Here is a 22340-nt window from a genome sequence, read left to right on the forward strand (position 1 = left end):
AAGGCTGGTAAATAAAATACCAATCATATTTAGAATATCTTTACTCTCTGTAATGTTGCTATATTTCATTGGCTCCATCACACTGAGTCGATTACTGTTTGATAATTAGTTTATCAGCTGACGTTATGACACAGTCCATGTAGAGGAGCTAGGCTACAGTTAGCTGGCTAACATTAGCTCAGGTTCTAGTTGGCTTGTTTGTCGCTCCTGCACCACTCTTAGCTAGCATAAAGAACTTTGTACATGAACATGATTTATTGTTGTTTAAATCAGCTGTTTGTCACAATACATAAGTTAATATTATGGATCTTATTAGCTGATGAAGTAATTTGGCGAGCCAGCCACCACTCAGATAATATTTTGCTCACTACAACGTTAGCAAGACACATGCTAAGGTAAACCAAGTAGCTAACTAAGCTACACTGTATTGATCTGGTTCCTTCATAACGTTAGCTTATAAAGTAATTTGCAAATAGCAAGCTGGCTAACTGCACTCAGGTAGCATTTTGCTAGCAGTAACATTATTTTTTTTTATTTTTTTGAGCTTTTGCCTTTAATTGACATAAGAGAGTGAACTGGGGGAGTGAGAGAGAGTGGGGGGATGACATGCAGCAAATGGTCGTGAGTCGGAATCAAACCCGCGACCGCTGCAGCGAGGCAATGCCTCTGTATATGGGGCACTGGCACTATGCACTACGCTACCAACACTCTGCTAGCAGTAATATCAGCAAACAGCATCCGATGTTGGTTGCTTCGTAGCGTTTGCTGATGCAGTAATTAGCAAACAGTAAGCCAGGTAACTAACATAAACACTGAGATAGTGTTTTGCTAGCAGTAACATTAGTGAGGAAGCTACGGTTAGCCAGCCAGCTGTTACTAAGCTACACTGAATTGATCTGGCTTTGGTTGCTTCGTAACAAGAATTAATAAAATAATTCACAAATGGCAAGCTGGCTAACTATATCCAGATAGTATTTTGCCAGCAATAATGTTAGCAAGAAAGCAAGCTACAGTAGCCAGAAAGTTGTTGCTAAGCTACACTATATTGATCTGAGACTGGTTGCTTATAGCATTAGCTGATAAAATAATTAGCAAACAGCTGTCTAACAATACACTCAGATAGTATTTTGCTAGCAGTGACGTTAGCGAGAAAGCAAGCTAAGGTGAGACAGCTAGCTGTAACTAAGCTACACTGTATTGACCTAATGTTGGTTACTTCGTAAAGTTAGCTGATAAAGTAATTTAGCAAACTTGCCAACTGACAATCCACTTAGATAGTATTTTGCTAACGATAATGTTAACAAGCAGCATGCTAAGGTTAGCCTTTTAGCTGTAGCAGAGCTGCGTTGTATTGAACTGGTTGCTGCGTAATGTTAGCAGATAATAATAATTCACAAACGGAAAGCTAACTAACTACATTGATAGTATTTTGCGGGCAATAATGTTGTCGAGAAAGCAAGCTAAGGTAGCCAAATAGCTGATACTGGGCTACACTGTGTTGATCTGATGTTGGTTGCTCCGTAGCATTAGATGATTAAATGATTAGCAAACAGCGAGCTAGCTAACGGACATTAACACTTAGATAGTATTTTGCTTGCAATAACATTAGCAAGCAGCCAGCTAAGGGTTAGCCAGCTAGCTGTAACTAAGCTACACTGCATTGTGCATCTGATGTTGGTTGCTTTGTAATGCCAGATGATAAGCTCATCTACAAACGGCACGCCAGCAAATGACACTCAGATAGCAATAATGTTCACAAGAAAGCTAGCTAAAGTAGCCAGCTAGCTGTTGCTAAGCTATGCTATACTTATCTCACAGTAACCGCCTCAGAGCTTTGTTTAACGTTACTCTTTTCAGTGAAGCATTCATCTGTAGACACGTTTAAATCTAAGCTGAAGACACGTTTTCTCAAGTCTTTGATCGTCCCTCAGGTTTGTGTTTAATCCTCATATTTTATTATCAGATCTCACTATTCTGTGCTCTGTTTTCTTTTTCACTTGTTTATTTGTGCATGTTTTGGCATTTGATGTTATTTCTCACACGTTTTGCTTCGTCTTTATTATTTATTTTATTGCACAGCACTTTGGTCGAGTGGTTGTCTTTAAATGTGCCTCATAAATAAATTTGATCTGACACATTGTAAATAAATTCTTCTATTAATTATGGCAGGCAAATAATTTTCTGTTGCATTAAAAAATCTTAATGTTCTAATATTCCTCAGTCAGCGGCCCTGTCAGTCAGGGGCCATTAGATTCGGTCTGACTGAGGCCCCTCCAGAACACAGCTGTGTGCCAACCAACCCCAGTCTCCCCTAATCCATAATATGAATAATGAAAGTCATCATCCTAACATGTTGGTGACAAAGAAAAGATTTAAAAGATTAATTTATAATCAAAAGAGTTGCTGATTAATATTCTGTCGACAGAGTAATCGATTAGTTGACTGATGTTGCAGCTTCATGTTGTCATGTTTGCTGGAGAGACTCTGCGTTGCGCAACGTGTGATCTGCAACACACACACACACACACACACACACACAGACACACACACATACACACACAGATCCTGCCTTTGCGGAAGCCAGAGGAGCCGAGGCGGCGCTAAATTAAATTAGCATACTAACTAGTTAGCAGTGCGCCGATGTGGATGGACGGATGAACCGAGCCGCCTGAACAAACACACCGTCTCTACAGTCGACACATCACCGGGACCGGGCTCATTTAGTCGGGATCATCGTGCCGTCCGCCTGCCGAGGAGATGGGGGACAAGGCGGGCACCAGGTAGGATGGCTAAGCTACAGCGGCTAACAGCTAGTTAGCATCACGCACTTTGCTAACGTTAGCCGAGCTGCTGCTGGCCCGGGCGGGGGGAGCTTTTCTCCGCAGCGCAGATTTACCCGAGTTAAACACGACAAACCCGGACACGGAGAGCACCGGGCGGCTCCCCGGGGCATGTTGGAGCCTGTAATGCGATGACCTCGCTCGGAGGAGGCGAAGTTAGCTCAGCAGGGTGGGGTTAGCTAACCGTCTCCAGCGGACAGGACGGTGCTCCAGCCTCCGCTCACATATCTGTCAGATGAACATATCTGCTTAATGTGACTGTGTTTATGAAAAGATAAATAGTTAACAAATCATTAAGGCTGCCGTTTTAATCCAACACACAAGTTACATATGCAGCCGCTCGTGTTTTAATATGAAGCAGTGTCGTAGGCAGGAATTCCCACGGTGCTTTTCCAACAAAATACGGCCGCGGTGGGCGGAATCCTCTGATGGAAACCTGCAGTTAAAGTTGGGTTTTTATTGCATTACAATGCTGCCTGGTGGATGTTGGCAACGCCGAATTTAACCTAACACTTAAATGTTCATAAACATGTAGAGTTGTGTTTTAACTTGTCGATCACACGCCGAACATTTAAAATGTAAATATTTTGTTATGGACTTTGGTTCGTTCGTGATCCTTATGGATTAAATGCCGCTTTATGGATGGTGTCAACGCTGATTTCAACTAAACTCTTAACTGTTTAACAAACGTGCAGCTGTGTTTTATCTCACTTATTACACACACAACATTTAAAATGTAAATATCATTTCACGGCGTTTGGTGCAATCTTGATTTCATTTGATTAAAATTGGATTAAATTGCTGCTTGGTGCATATTGTCACCGCCGAATTTCACTTAACACTAATACGTGACATAAAACATGTAGAGATGTGTTTTATTTTACAGACTACACACCGAGTCTTTGAAATTTAGATATTGTCGAATGGCGTTTGGTGCGATCGTGATGTTATCGGATCAAGATGTTGGTTTTTATCTTAACACTTGAACGTTTTATAAAACTCGTGGAGATGTGTTTTATCACACAGATAACACCAAGACAGTTTAACATTTAGATTACTGAATGTTATCAACGCTGATGTCAACTAAACTCTTTAATGTTTCATAAAACATGTAGAGTTGTGTTTGTTGTGTCGACTACACACAGAACATTTAAAGCTGAAATATTGTTGAACTGAGTTTGGTGTGATTTGGATTGTGGATCAATGTGCTGCTTGGTGCATGTTGTCAACGCTGATTTTAAAACACTTAAACACTCAAATGTTCCAGAGCACAGGTAGTGTTTTGCTCATCTTGTCAACTACACACCAAGCGTTATTAAAATATTAATATTCTGGATTGGAGTTTGGTGCGATTGTGATTTTATTGGATCCAAAAGCTGCTCCATCAAAGTTAGTTTCAACTAAACACTTGAATGTGTCATAAAACATGTAGAGTTGAGTTTTAACTTATCGACTACACGCCGAATGTTTAAAATGTGAATATTTCAGATGGGCTTTGGTGCGATTGTGATTTTATTGGATTAAAATTGGATCAAAATGCTGCTTGATGCAGGTCGTCAGTGCCGGTTTTAACTAATCACTACATGTAGAGATGTGTTTGGACTCGCTGACAACACATGAAACATTTAAATCTGAATATTTTCTAATGGAGTTTGGTGCAGCTGCGCTCACTGAGGAGCCGTAATAAGCTGCTGCTGACTCCAGGTAAACTGGTACCACAGCTGCTGATCAGCTGTAGGTGTGACGAGTTTTGGGGCTCCAGTGAATGCAGTTTGTTTTAGACGCAGGAAACTCCTCTGACTGGGTTTGTTTTCAACTGATGGCGATGATTTGTTGAACATGTTCAGGTGTCTTTGAGCTTCAGTTGCCTCCTTTTTTCCTTCACCCTCCGTTAATCAGCTGTGGTGTTTGTGTGTTTGTTGTTCCTGCTCAGAGTCACAGATCCTGTTTCAGATGTTTTCAGCTCTGAACTAGGTTTTTGAATGTCGTCTGGGTGTTTGAGCAGAGTGTGACTCTCAGACAGCTGAGTGTTTCCACTCTGCTCTCCGCTTGATTGGCTGCTTTAATGAAACAGTGACAGTGAGGTTAAAGTGCTGACTGTCAGCTTTAATCGGAGGCTGTTTACATGCTGCGTGTTTGTCATACGGACGTGTTACAGTGGGGACAAACGCCTCTTTGTTTGCTGCTTTTATCAGAGATATGAGGGAGGCAGTGGTCGACTGTCGGACTGAACTCTGCGGTCGGTGCCGTGTATTTACTGTGATTCAAAACAAACTTTCCTGCCTCTCTGCGTTCCCGCACACTTCACTTCCTGTTAGGAAACAGGTGAGAAACATGGAGAAGAGGAAACGAGCAGGAGGAAAGACAAACAGTGAGGCTGTTGAAGAAACCTCGCTGCATGTATAGATGTTGTTATCGGCCAGGAAGTGTGTGAGCGATCAGCTGGAGATAATTTTTAAAAAAAAAAACCCACCATCAGCATGTGGAGCTGCTGCGATCGCTCAGTGTTGACATGACAACAGTCCGAGGGAACGTTGTACATTTATCTGACGCCTGTCACACTGCAGGAGCCCAAGTATGGAGGACGGAAAATGACAAACGTATCAATAAATAAATAAATAGTGTTGTCATGATAGTGGAGTTACTAACTTTAATACAAGTCCCTAAAAATACTGATATTTGACATTATTTTTTAAAACCACGGGGAAAATTAAACACTGAGAGCTTTAAATATTAATTTTTAATTAAAAGATAAATATTCCAAAGCAACAACAACTTTATTTTTTCTTGGCTGGCAGCAGAACGACTGCAGGAAACATGAACAGCTGCTGACGCTGCATCCAAACATTCAGAATCATTACGTATCAGTAAATCTATATTTGTGACGACACTAAAATAAATGTGTCAATAAATACAGGAATAAATGAATAACTACATAGATAAATAGATAAATAAATTAATAAATACACGACACGGAAAATAATCAAGTTCTACAAAATGTAGCAAAAAAATTAAGTCCTGTTTAGTAAAGTTTTATTTATAAATTTATTTTAATAATTTTTTTCAGAGCATATATTTATTTATTTATATGTTACGTTTATTTGTGTTTATTTATACATTTATTAATTAATTTATTTTCAGATTCAGTCATTTATTTCCATATTTCTATACACATTTATCTTCATTTTAACACACATTGATACAAATATTCAGTTATTTATCATCAGATTTATTTATTTATTTTCAGATGTCTACATTTATTTGTTTATTCGTACTTGACTCATTTTTCATCCTCTGCACTTAAAGCTGCAGCAATGAATATTAATGTTAATTTAAAGTTGTTGCTGGTTGTGATGCAGATGATAATAATAATGATAATAATCAGTCGACTCCTCAGAGCGTCTGACTCGTTGCTTCGTTATCAGGTCGCAGCTGTTTTTCTGTCGTTAGATATTTCCTGTGTGATTTCAGATGGTGGACGCTGTGTTTATGACATCAGAGACTCACAGCTCTGTCCTTTTTTAAACTGTGTGTATTTAACGTAAATATGATGAAGCTCAGTTCACTGTGACGGGTGAAACTTTGACAAGCAGTATTTTACTCTCTGACTGTGTTCACACGTGTTTCTGTGATGTCACCTGTTTGAGCGGCGGACTGAGTGTCACCACATCGTCATGTGTGTTTCACACACAGTAAACGTAACAGAGAATCATCAGTATCAGCTCTGAGCTGTCGTCACGCTCCGTCTCGCTGCTCTGCGTTAACAACGTCGTGTTTTTAATATCTGAAACATGGAGAACGATTTTATTTACTGAACACACGATGATCTTCAGAAATGTTCAGATTAACGACCCGACTGTAGATAAAGACGTTTAAAAAACTTTAAACTAAAACAGAAAAATGTTTGAAGAACTTCTGAATCATTTTATACTTGTTAATAAAAACAGGAAGGATGAGGTCAGCTGTGCTCGTCATGATCGTGATGATGTTGTATGGATAAGTCAACCAGACTCAGTCTCTTAACATCCCATAATATCCACTCTCAGCCCTGATTGGTCGGTTATTATTTCACATGATGAAGTCGTTTATTTCTCAACGGAAGTGTTTCCACATAAAGTTCATCTGTAAGCTCTGCCGCAGAGACGAGAGTGAAGACACAGACAGAGACGTCACATTTAACTTTCACTGAGGCTGAAGGTGCTGTTGATGATGATGATGATGATGATGATGATAATGATTAGATAAAGAGCAACTTGTTCCAAAAATAAAAAATTTAAACACATTATCACTGTTAAATAAAATCCTGCTGATAAAACTCCAGAGAATAAACTGGAATAAAAGAGATGATGATAGTGAACAGAGAGGAGGAGTCCAGGTCACCTGTCAGTCACCTGTCAGTCACCTGTCAGTCACCCGTCAGTCACCCGTCAGTCACCTGTCAGTCACCCGTCAGTCACCCGTCAGTCACCTGTCAGTCACCTGTCATGATGCAGAGTCACAACTGTACATGAACAAAACACTAACTGGTTTAACCGACTGATAATTCTGGTGCAGACTACTGAGGGGGCGGACGATTAATCGTTGAGACGTTTAATCGCGTGCAAACGTGTCCTGATGACGTCTGACACCTGAAGAAACCAAATGATGTCCAGCTTCCTGCGGCACTCATCGTAAAGCTGCGGCAGAGCAGTTTGAGAGAAATATTTCCTGTATTTGCTCTCAGTGTCGTCACTGGGACGCCACCTTCTCAGGTGATGGAGAAGATGTGTGGTGCTTCCTGTCCTGGTTGGCACCAGCCATACTTTACAGACCGTCTTTGTGTCGTCACCTTTTAAGTAGCCAAACCACGTCCAGATTATTGACACTGTGTGACCTTTTGTTAATCCACGGTTTGGTTGAAGCTCTTCTTCAGCTTCACCACCGCTTTGCTCCTCATTTTCCCCTCCCTTCGTTATGTCCACGCTGCTTTCACTTCCTCCTCACCTTGGTACAAACTTGGAGCTAATGACACACATGGCCAACACTGCAGACTGACTGACAGCTCTCTGTTATCTTCTGCTGTTTGGATCTGGATCTGTCTATATCCTGACAAAATGACTAGTTTATCGTCAACATACATTTTATTGCGATCCTGTTTCGAGATCGTTTTATCGCCCAGCCCTAATTTGAAGATACTCCAGGAAATGACATCACAGTGAGCACAGATAGTACAGTAGGCGCTGGCTGACCGTTTCTATAGCAGAGTTTAAAGGTTAAACTACTGTGGGACTTGATTCTCTATTTTTACTTCATACACTGCTCTAACCTGTCGGGACACAATGAACCCAACTCACTGTGGTTGTTGCATTAAACCTCTGTCGGCACTGGACCACACACACACACACACACACACACACACACTGACCTTTATACTCAGTTGCAACACTTCGATAAGAAAAAGACGCTTCATCTAAAAATCTTAAGTATTAAATTTGGTCACAAATTATCTTAAAAAGCCCAAAGTGTCTGCTCCCTGACAGAAACCTGGCTCCACATCTTTGTTTGTAAAAATTAAATTACTTAATTATGATAAATTCCCGAAACAATGAATCATTAAATAAAGTTGCAGCTTTGTGTCGATTGATTAATGATCTTGTCTAAGTCCACAAAAACTGTACTGAACTTTAAACTCTAGAAACATTTCCACCTGCAGCCAGTGAGATTAGAGGCGACGTTACTGCCACCGCTCTGAGGGAGCAAAGTTCAGAGGAATGTGTGTGTGGTGATAATAACAGAGGAAATAATGATAAACAGAGAGGAGGAGAAAAAAATAAACACCATGCAGATATTTTCTGTTCTAAATGAATTAAATGTTACAGACTAAAGAATTAAGATAACGATCAGCTGTGTTGATAATGATCAGCTGTGTTTATACCATCAGCTGTGTTAATGATCAGCTGTGTTTATACCATCAGCTGTGTTAATGATCAGCTGTGTTGATAACGATCAGCTGAGTTGTGTGTCTGTAGCATCACACGGTGTCAACAGTTACCGGTTCGTCAGGTTTCTAATGTCCCATGATTATAACCTGTCTGCAGGTGCTGGATCATTACATGTGTGTGACATTAAACGCAAGCCGGTGACATGCCTGTCACCAGGACGGACAGGAAGGAGGGGCGGGGCTACCAAAATAAAACCCAGGTCATTATGAGGAAGTGGAATTTTCCTCCTGAGCACGAACAGACCTGTGGCGTTGTGTTTTTGTTACATGACAAGTTTTGTTCCACTAAACTGTGAAAGATGTGTCGAAGTGTTAGTGTTATAATGATGATGATGATGATGACATTTAGAGGCCTGTAAAGATGAGGGGTGTGTGTGTGTGTGTGTGTGTGTGTGTGTGTGGGGCGACAGCAGCAGAGGAAGTTGAACCACAGTGGTGAACAGGAGGAAGTTCTGTGGACTGAATGAAATCCAGCGAGCGTCAGGGCGTGACAGTGTCACAGTGTTTGGCTGATAAATATTGGTGTTCTGGTTTGTTCAGGTCGGCGCACAGACGTCTGAATCTGCATCAAACTGTCTGAACTCTGAACCAGAGTAAAGATGTTCATATAAAATCCATATTCTGATGTTTAGAATAAAGTTTGTGTCTGAGGACAGACGATATCAAGTTCCTCTGATGACCTTCATCTCCTACAAACATTCATTTGTACGTCAAAGCTGCGTTTGACTTCAGGTTTTTATAATAAAGAGGAATAAAGACAAGCTGGAACATGACTTTTGTAATAATACATCATCATCAATAATACAAAATCTATGAAATGCTATTTAACTCAATATTGGATACATAAATATGCCTATAAAATACTCAAGTATGGCCAGGAAATACGTATTCTTATGTAATAAGTATGCCAGTGAAATTAATAAATAGTTATTTAATAAAAATACCTTTGAAATAAATAAATATGGCAGTGAAATAAATAACAATGTCTGTGTAAAACATCCTTTAAAATAGATTTAAAAAATGCCTATAAAAATCCCTTTAAAAATGAATACATGCCTAAAAAATAAGTAAAAGTGCCTATGAAATAAATATGCTCATGACATAAAAAATAATTACTGTAGAATTAATTAATAAGTCAATAATATATAAATGTGGAATTATAGAATAAAGTCCTGGAATAAATCAAACCTTTGTTTCCTTGCTGTCAAAGATTTTAATGCTGTATTATATAATAATTAAAAACAGTGGTTGATGATGAACTGTTTAAATGCTGAAGGTTAAATGAATGAATGAATAAAGCATTCATCTGAAGTCAAGACTGAACTCACAGCTGGATATGAAGCAGTTAAATTTAGACACAAACAGTCGGTTCTTGTCCAGACATGAAGCGACTGCATCACCTCAGGTCACGGGGGGACGGCGGCGTCCTCAGCCCGTCTGTCCCTGCAGACCGCCGCTCTCCCGCTGCAGGTCGATCAGCTGCTGCTCCTTCACACGTTTATCCGGCTGGAAAGTTTTGGACGCAGCCAGGCGAGCGTTAAAGTGTGTTTACATGCAGCAGGCTGTTTTTTGGAAGAGCTCTGTTCCCTCGGGAGCCGGTCCAACCTCCCGTCACACTGACGGCGGGGGGAGTGGATCCAAAGGAGGCTCAGAGATAAACATGTGACGCTCACGACAAGAGTTTAAAAACACCGCGTCACATTTCAGATCCTGAATCATCTCAGGTCACCTCCGACCACCTTCACGTCCCACTGGATCCCAGCAACACTTAAACTTTCTTTTTAATCCATTTGTCATTTCCTGTTTCACACTGAAAATAAAATGGAATAAAAATCTTTCTGTTTTTGTACGGAAGAGTTCAGCTGAGAAATACTGGACTGTTGAACCGTTTGTACTCAAACGAAACAAAATGTTTGAACGTTATTTTGGTAGAAACTGAAGTTTACTTCCTGCGAGATATTCTATCCTACGTGCAGGGTTTTACCTCCTATGTACGTGATAAATCCTACAAACAGAATATCACTAGCAAGAGGGAATTATCTCTTTACTTATGGAGTACTACCTCCTACCTACGAGATATTGTCTCCTGCCTAGAAGATACTGTCTTCTATATACGAGATATTGTCTCATACCTGCGGAATATTGTCTCCTGTCTACGAGATATTGTCTCCTGCCTACCTACAAGATCCTGTCTCCTACCTACGGGATATCGTCTCCTGCCTACAAGATATTGTCTCCTACCTACGAAGTATCGTCTCCTACCTACGAGATGTCGCCTCCTACCTACGAGATGTCGTCTCCTACCTACGAGATGTCGCCTCCTACCTACGAGATGTCGTCTCCTACCTACGGGATGTCGTCTCCTACCTACGGGATATCGTCTCCTACCTACGGGATATCGTCTCCTACCTACGGGATATCGTCTCCTACCTACGGGATATCGTCTCCTACCTACGGGATATCGTCTCCTACCTACGAGATGTCGTCTCCTACCTACGAGATGTCGCCTCCTACCTACGAGATGTCGTCTCCTACCTACGGGATGTCGCCTCCTACGGATATCGCCTTTACCTATGGATATCGCTCCTACCTACGAGATGTCGCCTCCTACCTACGGATGTATGTCGCCTACCCACGGGATGTCGCCTCTACCCACGGATGTCGCCTCCTACCCACGGATATCGCCTTAACATATATATATAGATATACAGGAATTTGACTTGGAAATCACATATAAATTATACAAAGGTAAAAATATCAAAAACAATTGCTCTGTTATACAAAGTAAAGGATTCATTAGATAATAAAGCATTGTACATTTTATACAACACCATGATTGTTCCGTATCTGACCTACTGTGTTGAAGTTTGGGGAAATGCTTTTAAAACATATACTCAGTCAATTTTCATTTTACAAAAAAGAGCTATAAGAATAATCAGTAGAAAACGATAGAGATCCAACAAGTAAATTATTCCTTCAGTTAAAATTGTTGAAATTTCATGAATTAGTAGATTACAGTATTCTGCAAATTATGTTTAAAGCCCATAAAAAAACTTTACCAATCAATATTCAGAAAATATTTGAAAAAAGAGAAAGCAAGTATAATTTCAAAGGAACAGAGATCTTTAAAAAAACAAGATTCAGAATAAACTGATGGAACGTTGCATTTCTGTGAAAGGAATCAGTTTATGGAACAATCTGAACAAAGAAACCAAGTCAAACATTACATTTGAAAGAACAATTAAAGCCAGTATGTTACGGAAATATATTGAAATATGTTAGTTATGTTTGATTGTCATACCCATTGTCATGAAAGGTATAGTATATAAATTTAAAATAAATAAATAAAAATAAAAAATAAATGTTTGAATGGTATCAATTGAATTGTAACTCGGAAACCAAAAAGAATGTGACTGTTTATGTTGTGGCTGGCAGCTATTTTATTTTATTTTTGTTTATTTTGTTGTTGTTGTTTTAATTTATGTGCTTTGTAAATTGATTTTTTGGGATAAAGTGGCAGATTAAATAAGATTATTCTTGTTTCTGCTCCCTTTCATTCAGATTTGGGAATGTTGTGTTTATATTGTATTGTTTTTTTTTCTTTTTTTCAATGAATGAAATAAAAATAAATAAATAAATATAGTCCCCTTCCAACAAGATATTATGTCCTATCTTTGAGACATCATCTCCTACTTATGAAATACTATCTCCTAAGTGCCATATATTAACTCCTACCTATGGGATATTTTCTATCCACAGGTTATTATGTCCTATGTACAGTAAATTATCCCCTGCTCATGGGATATTATCTACTTTATACAAGATATTATTTCATACCTATATTGTCCCCTACCCACCGGATATTCTCTCCAACCTATGAAGTTATTATATCGTCTGTATGGAGATGATATGTTTCTGTATGGTGCTCTCAGAGCTGCAGCTCATCAGTGTTTCAGCAGCTCAGTAATAAACAGGACTTAAAACTGGAGCCACACAAACCTGTAAATGAGTTTTCATTTGGACTTTGAAGTGATCTAAATATACTGCTGGTGGCGGCGGTGTGGAAAGGCTCTGTGACAGGAAGCAGCCATCAGCTGAAGCCGCCGCTCTGTTGTAAACAGTTTACTGGCTGTTAAAACATTTCAGATGACTGCGTTTCCAGACTCTCCCCAACGTCACACCTCCTTTTTGTTTTAACTGCTTTGGCGTCGAGCTGGAGACGCACAGAGGAGAAATGAACTGTGTTTGTTACTTCCTGTGTTGTGTTGAAGGACGTGACCATTTCACACCTGTGCTGCGAAACTCAGTGGTGGAGTTTCCTGTTTCTTCGTTTCTCTGTGATGAAGTGGCGAAGTCATGGTTGAAGTGATGATCCTGATCATAGATACTGACGATACAGGACTCACTGAAGCATGTTGACCCCTGACCTCTGGACGTTGATGTATCAGCAGTGCAGCTGTGGCACATTTCAAATAAATACATAAGATAAATATTTAGAAGAGTAACTGCGGACATTAAATCCTGAGGTTTAATAAGTAAGGAAACAGCATCTCGACTGACACAGTCAAACATTTCTTTCCTTTACTCACAGTGGAACATTCATTTATTTATTTATTTATTTATTTATTTATTATTAACAGTGAGGTATTAAAAGTTTTGGTGTCACCAAACAGGAAGAATCAAAATGACGACACATTTCTTGACACTCCCCTTCTTAAATCGTCTCTTTCTCTGATGAACCTCCGACATGTTTCCAACTACATAACGCAGCCTGAACAGTGGGTGGGTGTCGGGCGGGTTCTGGGTACAGGATGGACTGCAGCTCTCCACCTGCCCCCATTAAAGCTCTGTGGTGACAGCCCATAATAACCCAGATCATACAGACCAGTCTTTCTCTGAAACCACTTCCTCCTGGGCTTCCTGCCTGTGTTGAAACAAACTGCGTCCTCGTTTGACGACATTTCCTCTGATTATTTGACCAAATGTTTGAAACGTGTCAGTTTGATTTGAGACAAATGTAAAAACTAACATGAGTCTTCTTCTTCTTCCTCCCTCTCTGCTTCCTCTTTCCAACCTTCTCAGAGTTTTCAAGAAGTCGAGCCCCAACTGTAAGGTGAGTCGTCTCTGCTGAGGTGACGTGACAGATACAGATACAGAGACCAGCCGAGGCAGAAGGGTTCAGACCGAGCGGCAGCAGCAGTGATGCTCCGGCTCAAACTGGATCTGTGGATTTATTTTAATAGTTTTCAGCTCCAAAATGAAAATCTGCAGTTTTGTTTTCCTCGTGATGTCATCGACAATACTTATTGATTATATTGATTAATACCAACTGTTTCTGACCAAAAATAACTTCACACAATGAATTAAAATAGAAACATAAACACATTAAAACATAAAATGAGCTGCAGCAGGATAAAAGAACGACTGCGTAGACTTGACTGCGTCCCATCATCTCCATCATAATAATACCAGCATGATTTTTAATATCATATTAAAAGATTCATGTCATTAAACTCGACTTGTTGACGTCATACTGTTACCCATAGCAACAACACTCACGGCTACAAGTAGGGATGTACAATATATAAACAGCGCCGATGATGTGACATCTTTATAAGTATGCATTATTGTGATCACAGCAGATGTATAGAGACAGTAATAATAATTCTGATGTGTGCAGGTGACAGTTTACCTGGGAAAGAGAGACTTTGTGGATCACCTGGACCACGTGGACCCAGTGGGTGAGTCGCCTCCTCTCTTTCTACGTTCACATTCAAATGTTCTTTAACATTTGTGAAGTCAAAAGTTGCAGATGTCGTCATGTTTGTTCAGGTGACGTGTTTGTCTTTGGTATTTGTTTTATTTTTTTAAAATACATTTTTATTATTATTTCTTTTCCCTTATTTTAATGAACGAGGTATCCGTGTTGTTGTTATTGTTATTTTTATGTTTACTTCATTTATTTTCCCGTTACTGTTTCATTTGTTTTTTTATTATTATTTTTTTTTTTCCCCCTATTTTATTTCATTTGGTGTTTGTTTGTTTGTTTGTTTGTTTGTTGCTATTATTGTTTATTTTTTTAAGAATGACAATAATAGTAAAATGATAATCATGGTAATTGTTATTATTATTTAATTTCTTAATAATACCTTATTTTATTTAATTTGCTATTTGTTTGTTTTGTTTTCATTCATTTTTATTATCTGAGTAATTAATCGTTTATTATGAAATCACAATTATTTATTTTATTTCATTTATTATTTGTTTTCTTTGTTATGATGATTTTTTGACTAATTTCTCGACAGTAATTGGTCTGTTTATTCCAAATAAACCTGATGACGATGTCGTTAATGATAAATACTAATAACAGTTGATGATGAAAGTAGGGCTGCAACTAACGATTATTTTCATTGTCGACTAATCTGTCGATTATTTCTTCGATTAGTCGACTAATCATTTCATCGAAAAATGTTGAAAAATGTCGGTCTGTCTCTCCCAAACCCCAACATTACGTCATCTAATGTCTTGTTTCGTACTCACGCCAAAGGGTTTTAGTTCACTGTCACGGGAGAGTGTGTAAAGCTGCCAATATCTGAACGTAAGAGGCTGCAGTAAGAGTATTTTGGGTACTTTCATAGTACTTTCTATGAAAAATGACTCAAACTGATTAGTCGACTACTAAAATAGTCACCGATTATTTTAATAGTCGATTAGTCATCGATTAATCGACTAATCGTGGCAGCTCTATATGAAAGTCACCTGAGCAGAGTTTGTGTTTATGAATCTGTCGCAGCAGAAACTGTCAGGTGAAGTTTGTTGGAGGCAGGTTTGTGATGATCTGTCTGTGTGTGTGTGTGTCCGTCTGTGTTCTTCCTGCTGACAGATGGAGTGATCCTCGTCGACCCCGAGTACCTGAAGGACAGGAAAGGTACGACAACTTCCTGTTAGGAAGGAGCCTGCAGTCACAGCTGCAGCAGTCTGAACTCTTACCTCAGTTAAAGTGTGTTCACATCTCATCATAGATTTATTACGTCTCCTGTTAAATATGTTTCAAAACTCAATGAAGGATTTATTTTATCATATGTGGCGTTTATTTTAGACGTGTTGTTAAAAGTTTTTCTGAAGAATAAATCTAGTCAGTTTTTAAATGATGGATTCATCCAGAGTTTATTAATCAGTGTGTGAAAGCTGCTGCTCAGATAAACTGAATGAATCCAAATGGTTTTAAAAAGCAAAAATAAAATAAATGTGTTTTAATGAGATCAACAGGAAACAATGAAACAGAGACGGACACAGAGATGAAGAAAATATCAGAACAATAACCTTATTCAGAACACTAGAGTATTAGATAAAGAGTTTCCTAAAGATGAAGCAGCAGGTAACACTGCTCCTCTTCCTCCCTGTAGTCTTCGTCACACTCACCTGTGCGTTTCGTTACGGCCGTGAGGACCTGGACGTCCTGGGTCTGTCCTTCAGGAAGGATCTCTACATCTCCACCTTTCAGGTCAGAGCTCCACCTCCGACTACACCTCACACACCTCACACACCTCCGACTACACCTCACACACCTCACACACCTCACACACCTCCGACTACACCTCACACACCTCACACACCTCCGACTACACCTCACACACCTCACACACCTCACACACCTCCGACTACACCTCACACACCTCACACACCTCCGACTACACTTCACACACCTCACACACCTCCGACTACACCTCACACACCTCACACACCTCCGACTACACCTCTGTAGTTGTTTCCAGGTTTCACTGTAAGGTTAACCAGATGTCTGCAGGCTAAATACTGTCTCCTCTGTCCCCGTGTCTCCGTCCCTCTGTCTCCTCAGGCGTTCCCTCCGGTGCCTGAGGAGAAGAAACCCAACAGTCGGCTGCAGGAGAGGCTGCTGAAGAAACTGGGCCAACATGCACACCCCTTCTACTTTACTGTGAGTCCCTGCCTGTCCTCGACATGTCTCTCTACAGTTTAAAGGAGATAAAAACTTGTGCAGCAGAGCCTACACTGATGGGAGCATTTATACCTGTGTGGTGGTGTGTCTGTGTCACTCTGCAGTTACACCTCCAACACACTAGTAGGCAGTGGATGTTTCTGTGAAGTGCTGTAAAGTTTAGTTGATTCAACCACACATTAAACACACATTAAACATGGCTTAATAGAGACAGTTTCAGACACAAATCAGCTTCACTATAACTCGCAGCATTCACAGACAAACACTTGTTATACATTTTACATTGTATACATTAGCCTAGCAGCTAGCAGAGATTTCCTCTGCTCATATTTCAGCCAGGATAAATCACACACAGTGTGTGGAGGCTTTATTGTCTTCACAATTTATTGTTTCTTATCTGTGAAATTAAAGTAAATCAAAGCTTTGTTTCCACTGAGGGAAATGGTTTCAGCTCACAGAGACAGACAGGAGGTCTGCGTCACTGTGACTTTAGCTTTAGCAGGCTGTGCCCTCAGCTACAGGTCCGGACGGACGGGTGGTCAGACAGCGTCCTCAGGCTGCTGCAGCTTGTGTCCAGCCTCGAGGTCTGACTGTACTCGACTTAGACGTAGACAGACAGAAACAAACCTTTGTGTCCTCTTTGATTTGATGCAGTTACACTAAAGAAGAAATTCAGGCTGTTTCCACCACATGAAGTAAATGTGCGTTTCAACCAAAGGAAACAGGAACTAAATTTGGGTTTCCACCAACTTTTCAGTCCCAGGAACTAAAAGGTTCCTTCAGCTCATTGTTGTTTGTGTTTCCACGGCTGTCTAAGGATCAGTGAAGGTGACGCACATCAGTCCGCTGACATATGAATAAGTGACGGCTGTTTTATTCATCATGTCTGAAACTCCTCAGCATGAACACATCAGTCCGTCTGTCGTATGATTTCTTCTGTAATCCGTCTTAACATGTTGAAGCACAAGAGCATAGTGTTCACACGGTCCTGGAAAATCTGGAAAGTTATGGAATTTGTTGTCGTGTTCAGAACATGCCTGTTTGTAATGAACAGATTGTTCGGTCTGTGGTTTTGCTGCTCATCTAAACAACCTCGCAGTCGACACTGAGCCTCTTTGTGTCCTGAACAACTCACCACACAGCTGCAGATTTAAGATGATGTTTAGAGATGAAAAATATTTAATGGTGTTGCTGTTCTGAGTCGTTGTACCCTGGCACACTACTTACTCACTGTGTAGTACTACCACAGAGGAAAAACATTGTCGGTCTGCAGTTACCTTAACAAAAATCTAACAATTAAAATCAGCTTTATATGAAATATAAAAGCTACACATTGACAGAAGTGCAGTAAATGAAGTACACAGGGCTGATGATGATGATGCTGTTTGTTTCTCAGTCTTCTGTTTAAGTAAATATTGGAATGCAGAATTTTTACTGCACAGTTTTAAGAGTTTTACATTAATGGTTAATAGTTTCACCTCAGCAAATAAGTTGGAGTGGGCCTCTTTCCTTTTACACACGTCAGTGTCCCAATTAGGGAAAAAGTGTAAAGCAACAAAACTTTGGCCCAGAATCACTAAATCCACCCCCACTGTTACAGACTCACTCACTCACTCCCAAATCGGGCTGTTAGTCACTGGCTTTGACGCTACCAGTGCGGTTATAAAGTAGAGCATGGCACGGGTCCATTTTTGAAAACATACACCCGCCACCACAAAGGTTACACTGGTGTCACTGACTTTCAGAATGAAAGGAACTGCAGCTTGATAACAGAGATTTAGATGTTAGAATATTACACATATACTGCACAGCTTTTTACTTTGTATTATCTTTTTCTGAAAAATAAACCAATAGATTTTTGTCCCACCCGCTGCCGGCCTGCCTGGAGTTAATTTTTACTTGTGAATTTATGTATAAATACATATTTTTACCCGTTGCACAGCATGTTGTGTGTTACCTGTCGGGTATCTGACCTGCTGCAGGACTCCGACGCATGGATTAAGATGTTTTGCTCGTAGTCCGTCTCTCCCCTTCCTGTGTGCCAACAAGCTGGAATTATGTTTGAATCTGATGTTTAAAAAAACATTCGGCAGGTTTGCAAGACTTTTTTTAAATTTGTTATAGGTCCTTTGAAGTCCTGATAAAGTTTTGTCCATGAAAGGTGTGGGAACCCTGACTGTATTTCCTGTGAATTCTTCACAGTAAAAGTCAGCTCAGTAAAATGCTTTTAATGTGAAGCACTCTGAGCATCATCGATGAACATCGTCTCCTGTACAATGTTTGGTGTAATCAGTCACACAGATGTTGCCAGGAGTTTATGAAGCAGTGGGAAAATGTTTCGGTGTTTCTATGACCGACAGACGACTCTGTGCTGTTGTTTCCTGTTTTGGCAGCAGGTGGATCTGAATACAAACAAAGGGCCCATTAAAAGTTAAGTTCCTGGAAAAATGTGACAGTGAACTGATAAGTGACGGGGCTTTTATTTAAAACACTTCCTCAGAGTTGCTCTGAGTAAATCCTGTAAATGAGACTGACAGAGCTTCACATTCCTGCAGACAGACTAAAGTCCTGCTCGGTGTGTGAAGCCCTCAGTGGTTTGTCTGTGTGCTGAAGCAGCTTTTAGGATGTTGATGATCTCATCAGAGTCGTGATCGCACTTCTGACTGAAAAAATTAACAACGTGATGCCATCGGCTTGACCTCACAGCTGCATGTTCAAACCTCTGATTGCAGACAAATCTGCATCATCACAACATTAAACTGTTGAGTTTTAATAAATTACATTCAGTAGGTTTTTGAATGAATGAATGAATGAATGAATGAAGTGTTTGTATTTCAGAAATTCAGATGTGAAGCACTGATTGTATTGTTTGTGTTTTTGTCTCTGCTGATTCAGATTCCTCAGAACCTTCCATGTTCAGTCACTTTACAGCCCGGCCCAGAGGACACTGGGAAGGTAACGAGCACACACACACACACACACACACACACACACACACACACACACACACACACTGATAAAGTATTTCCTTGAGCTGAATACACCATGACCTGTGTATTTAGTTTTCATCTTAGTCACATTGACTTCCTGTCCAGTCTCCTCTTAAAGCTTTTAGCTTTTATATCACCTGTCATTTTAATTTTCATTTTTGTGCCTGAGCTAAACCTGTAAGACAGACAAAATCTCTCAGTCTGTAGGAGGCTTCAGTTTGGGTCAAAGGTTCAGTGTAAACAGACAGACAGGATGAATTTGACCTGTTCAATCTGTGACACAGATCAGAATAAATAAAACAGTTATAAAATATAAAGGTGTGTCCTCAGGTGTGTTTCAGCAGGTTTACATATAATCAGAGTTAAATGTGTGCAGTCTCTGAACGTACAGTCTGTCCTCGTGTCTCTGCAGGCCTGCGGTGTCGACTTTGAGATCAGAGCTTTCTGTGCCAAGTCAATAGAAGAGAAGATTCACAAGAGGTGAGTTCACTCCTGCAGGAAATAACTGGTTTATAGGGTTATGAGGACTCAGAGGTCCTACAGAGAATCAACAGATTATTTTATTGAAGTCCTGATTCAGTGAACAGCTCTGTGCATGCGTGTCAGGGCTGAACTCCACTGTGCGCAATACAGAGAGCAGAGGAGAGTTGTAAACGCGCGACCATGTAGAGACAGAAATGATATGCTGTCATGTAAACAATATAAGCCATCACGTGTGCCGCATAATCGTGATTTCAGTTTTGACCAAAATAATCGTGATTATGATTTTTTGTCCATAATCGAGCAGCCCTACTCTGGACAGGGCTTTTTGTAGACCTGTATACGTGTACTGCAGTACTGTAGTACTGTGTATGTGTCCTGTAGTGCTGGAGTCCTGTATATGTGCCCTGTAGTGCTGGAGTCCTGTATATGTGTCCTGTAGTACTGGAGTCCTGTATATGTGTCCTGTAGTGCTGGAGTCCTGTATATGTGTCCTGTAGTGCTGGAGTCCTGTATATGTGTCCTGTAGTGCTGGAGTCCTGTATATGTGTCCTGTAGTGCTGGAGTCCTGTATATGTGTCCTGTAGTGCTGGAGTCCTGTATATGTGTCCTGTAGTACTGGAGTCCTGTATATGTGTCCTGTAGTGCTGGAGTCCTGTATATGTGTCCTGTAGTACTGGAGTCCTGTATATGTGTCCTGTAGTGCTGGAGTCCTGTATATGTGTCCTGTAGTGCTGGAGTCCTGTATATGTGCCCTGTAGTGCTGGAGTCCTGTATATGTGTCCTGTAGTGCTGGAGTCCTGTATATGTGTCCTGTAGTACTGGAGTCCTGTATATGTGTCCTGTAGTGCTGGAGTCCTGTATATGTGCCCTGTAGTGCTGGAGTCCTGTATATGTGTCCTGTAGTGCTGGAGTCCTGTATATGTGTCCTGTAGTGCTGGAGTCCTGTATATGTGTCCTGTAGTGCTGGAGTCCTGTATATGTGTCCTGTAGTGCTGGAGTCCTGTATATGTGTCCTGTAGTACTGGAGTCCTGTATATGTGTCCTGTAGTGCTGGAGTCCTGTATATGTGTCCTGTAGTGCTGGAGTCCTGTATATGTGTCCTGTAGTGCTGGAGTCCTGTATATGTGTCCTGTAGTGCTGGAGTCCTGTATATGTGCCCTGTAGTGCTGGAGTCCTGTATATGTGTCCTGTAGTGCTGGAGTCCTGTATATGTGTCCTGTAGTGCTGGAGTCCTGTATATGTGTCCTGTAGTACTGGAGTCCTATATATGTGTCCTGTAGTGCTGGAGTCCTATATATGTGTCCTGTAGTGCTGGAGTCCTATATATGTGTCCTGTAGTGCTGGAGTCCTGTATATGTGTCCTGTAGTGCTGGAGTCCTGTATATGTGTCCTGTAGTACTGGAGTCCTATATATGTGTCCTGTAGTGCTGGAGTCCTGTATATGTGTCCTGTAGTACTGGAGTCCTATATATGTGTCCTGTAGTGCTGGAGTCCTGTATATGTGTCCTGTAGTGCTGGAGTCCTGTATATGTGTCCTGTAGTACTGGAGTCCTGTATATGTGTCCTGTAGTAGTGGAGTACTGTGTGTATAATTGTAGTATCTGGTGTGTACTACAGGAACTCGGTGCGTCTGGTGATCAGGAAGGTTCAGTACGCTCCAGAGAAGCCTGGTCCTCAGCCGATGGTGGAGACGACCCGAAGCTTCCTGATGTCTGACAGATCTCTACACCTGGAGGCGTCTCTGGACAAGGAGGTACACGGCACTAAGCGTCACAGATCATCCTTTGTCCTGTTTGCTGTTGCTTATGTTAACCAGCAGTGACCACTGATGTCAATGATTCACCCCTGACTGTGTGATACTGTCTTTATAAGACACTGATGAATGTCTTCTTTTCCCATGATGCACTGTGTGCAGCTGTATTACCATGGAGAGCCCATCAGCGTCAACGTTCACGTCACCAACAACTCCACCAAGACTGTCAAAAGAGTCAAGATCTCCGGTATGTCTTCGTTGTTTTCTTCTCCTTCGTCTTCTTTCTTTGTCGTTTTTCCTTTTCTCTCTTCGTCCT

General features: G+C 40.6%; 1 protein-coding gene across 2 annotated transcripts in view; it reads left to right on the plus strand.

Moving 5' to 3' along the window:
* The first annotated feature begins 2528 nt into the window (after positions 1–2528).
* Positions 2529–22340, plus strand: part of arrb2a (arrestin, beta 2a) — a 31490-nt gene continuing 11678 nt past the window's right edge. The window contains exons 1-10 of one of the 2 annotated variants that reach the window (XM_049592708.1): positions 2529–2780; positions 13903–13933; positions 14501–14561; positions 15704–15748; positions 16227–16324; positions 16679–16777; positions 19694–19753; positions 20201–20268; positions 21889–22024; positions 22187–22271. In XM_049592708.1, coding sequence (XP_049448665.1) covers positions 2758–2780; positions 13903–13933; positions 14501–14561; positions 15704–15748; positions 16227–16324; positions 16679–16777; positions 19694–19753; positions 20201–20268; positions 21889–22024; positions 22187–22271 — 706 coding nt within the window. In that variant the 5' untranslated portion in view covers positions 2529–2757. The remainder of the gene's footprint in view (positions 2781–13902; positions 13934–14500; positions 14562–15703; positions 15749–16226; positions 16325–16678; positions 16778–19693; positions 19754–20200; positions 20269–21888; positions 22025–22186; positions 22272–22340) is intronic. The other variant, XM_049592707.1, reaches the window with a different exon arrangement.

Source organism: Epinephelus fuscoguttatus, linkage group LG12, assembly GCF_011397635.1.
Source record: "Epinephelus fuscoguttatus linkage group LG12, E.fuscoguttatus.final_Chr_v1".
Taxonomy (NCBI): Eukaryota; Metazoa; Chordata; class Actinopteri; order Perciformes; family Serranidae; genus Epinephelus; species Epinephelus fuscoguttatus.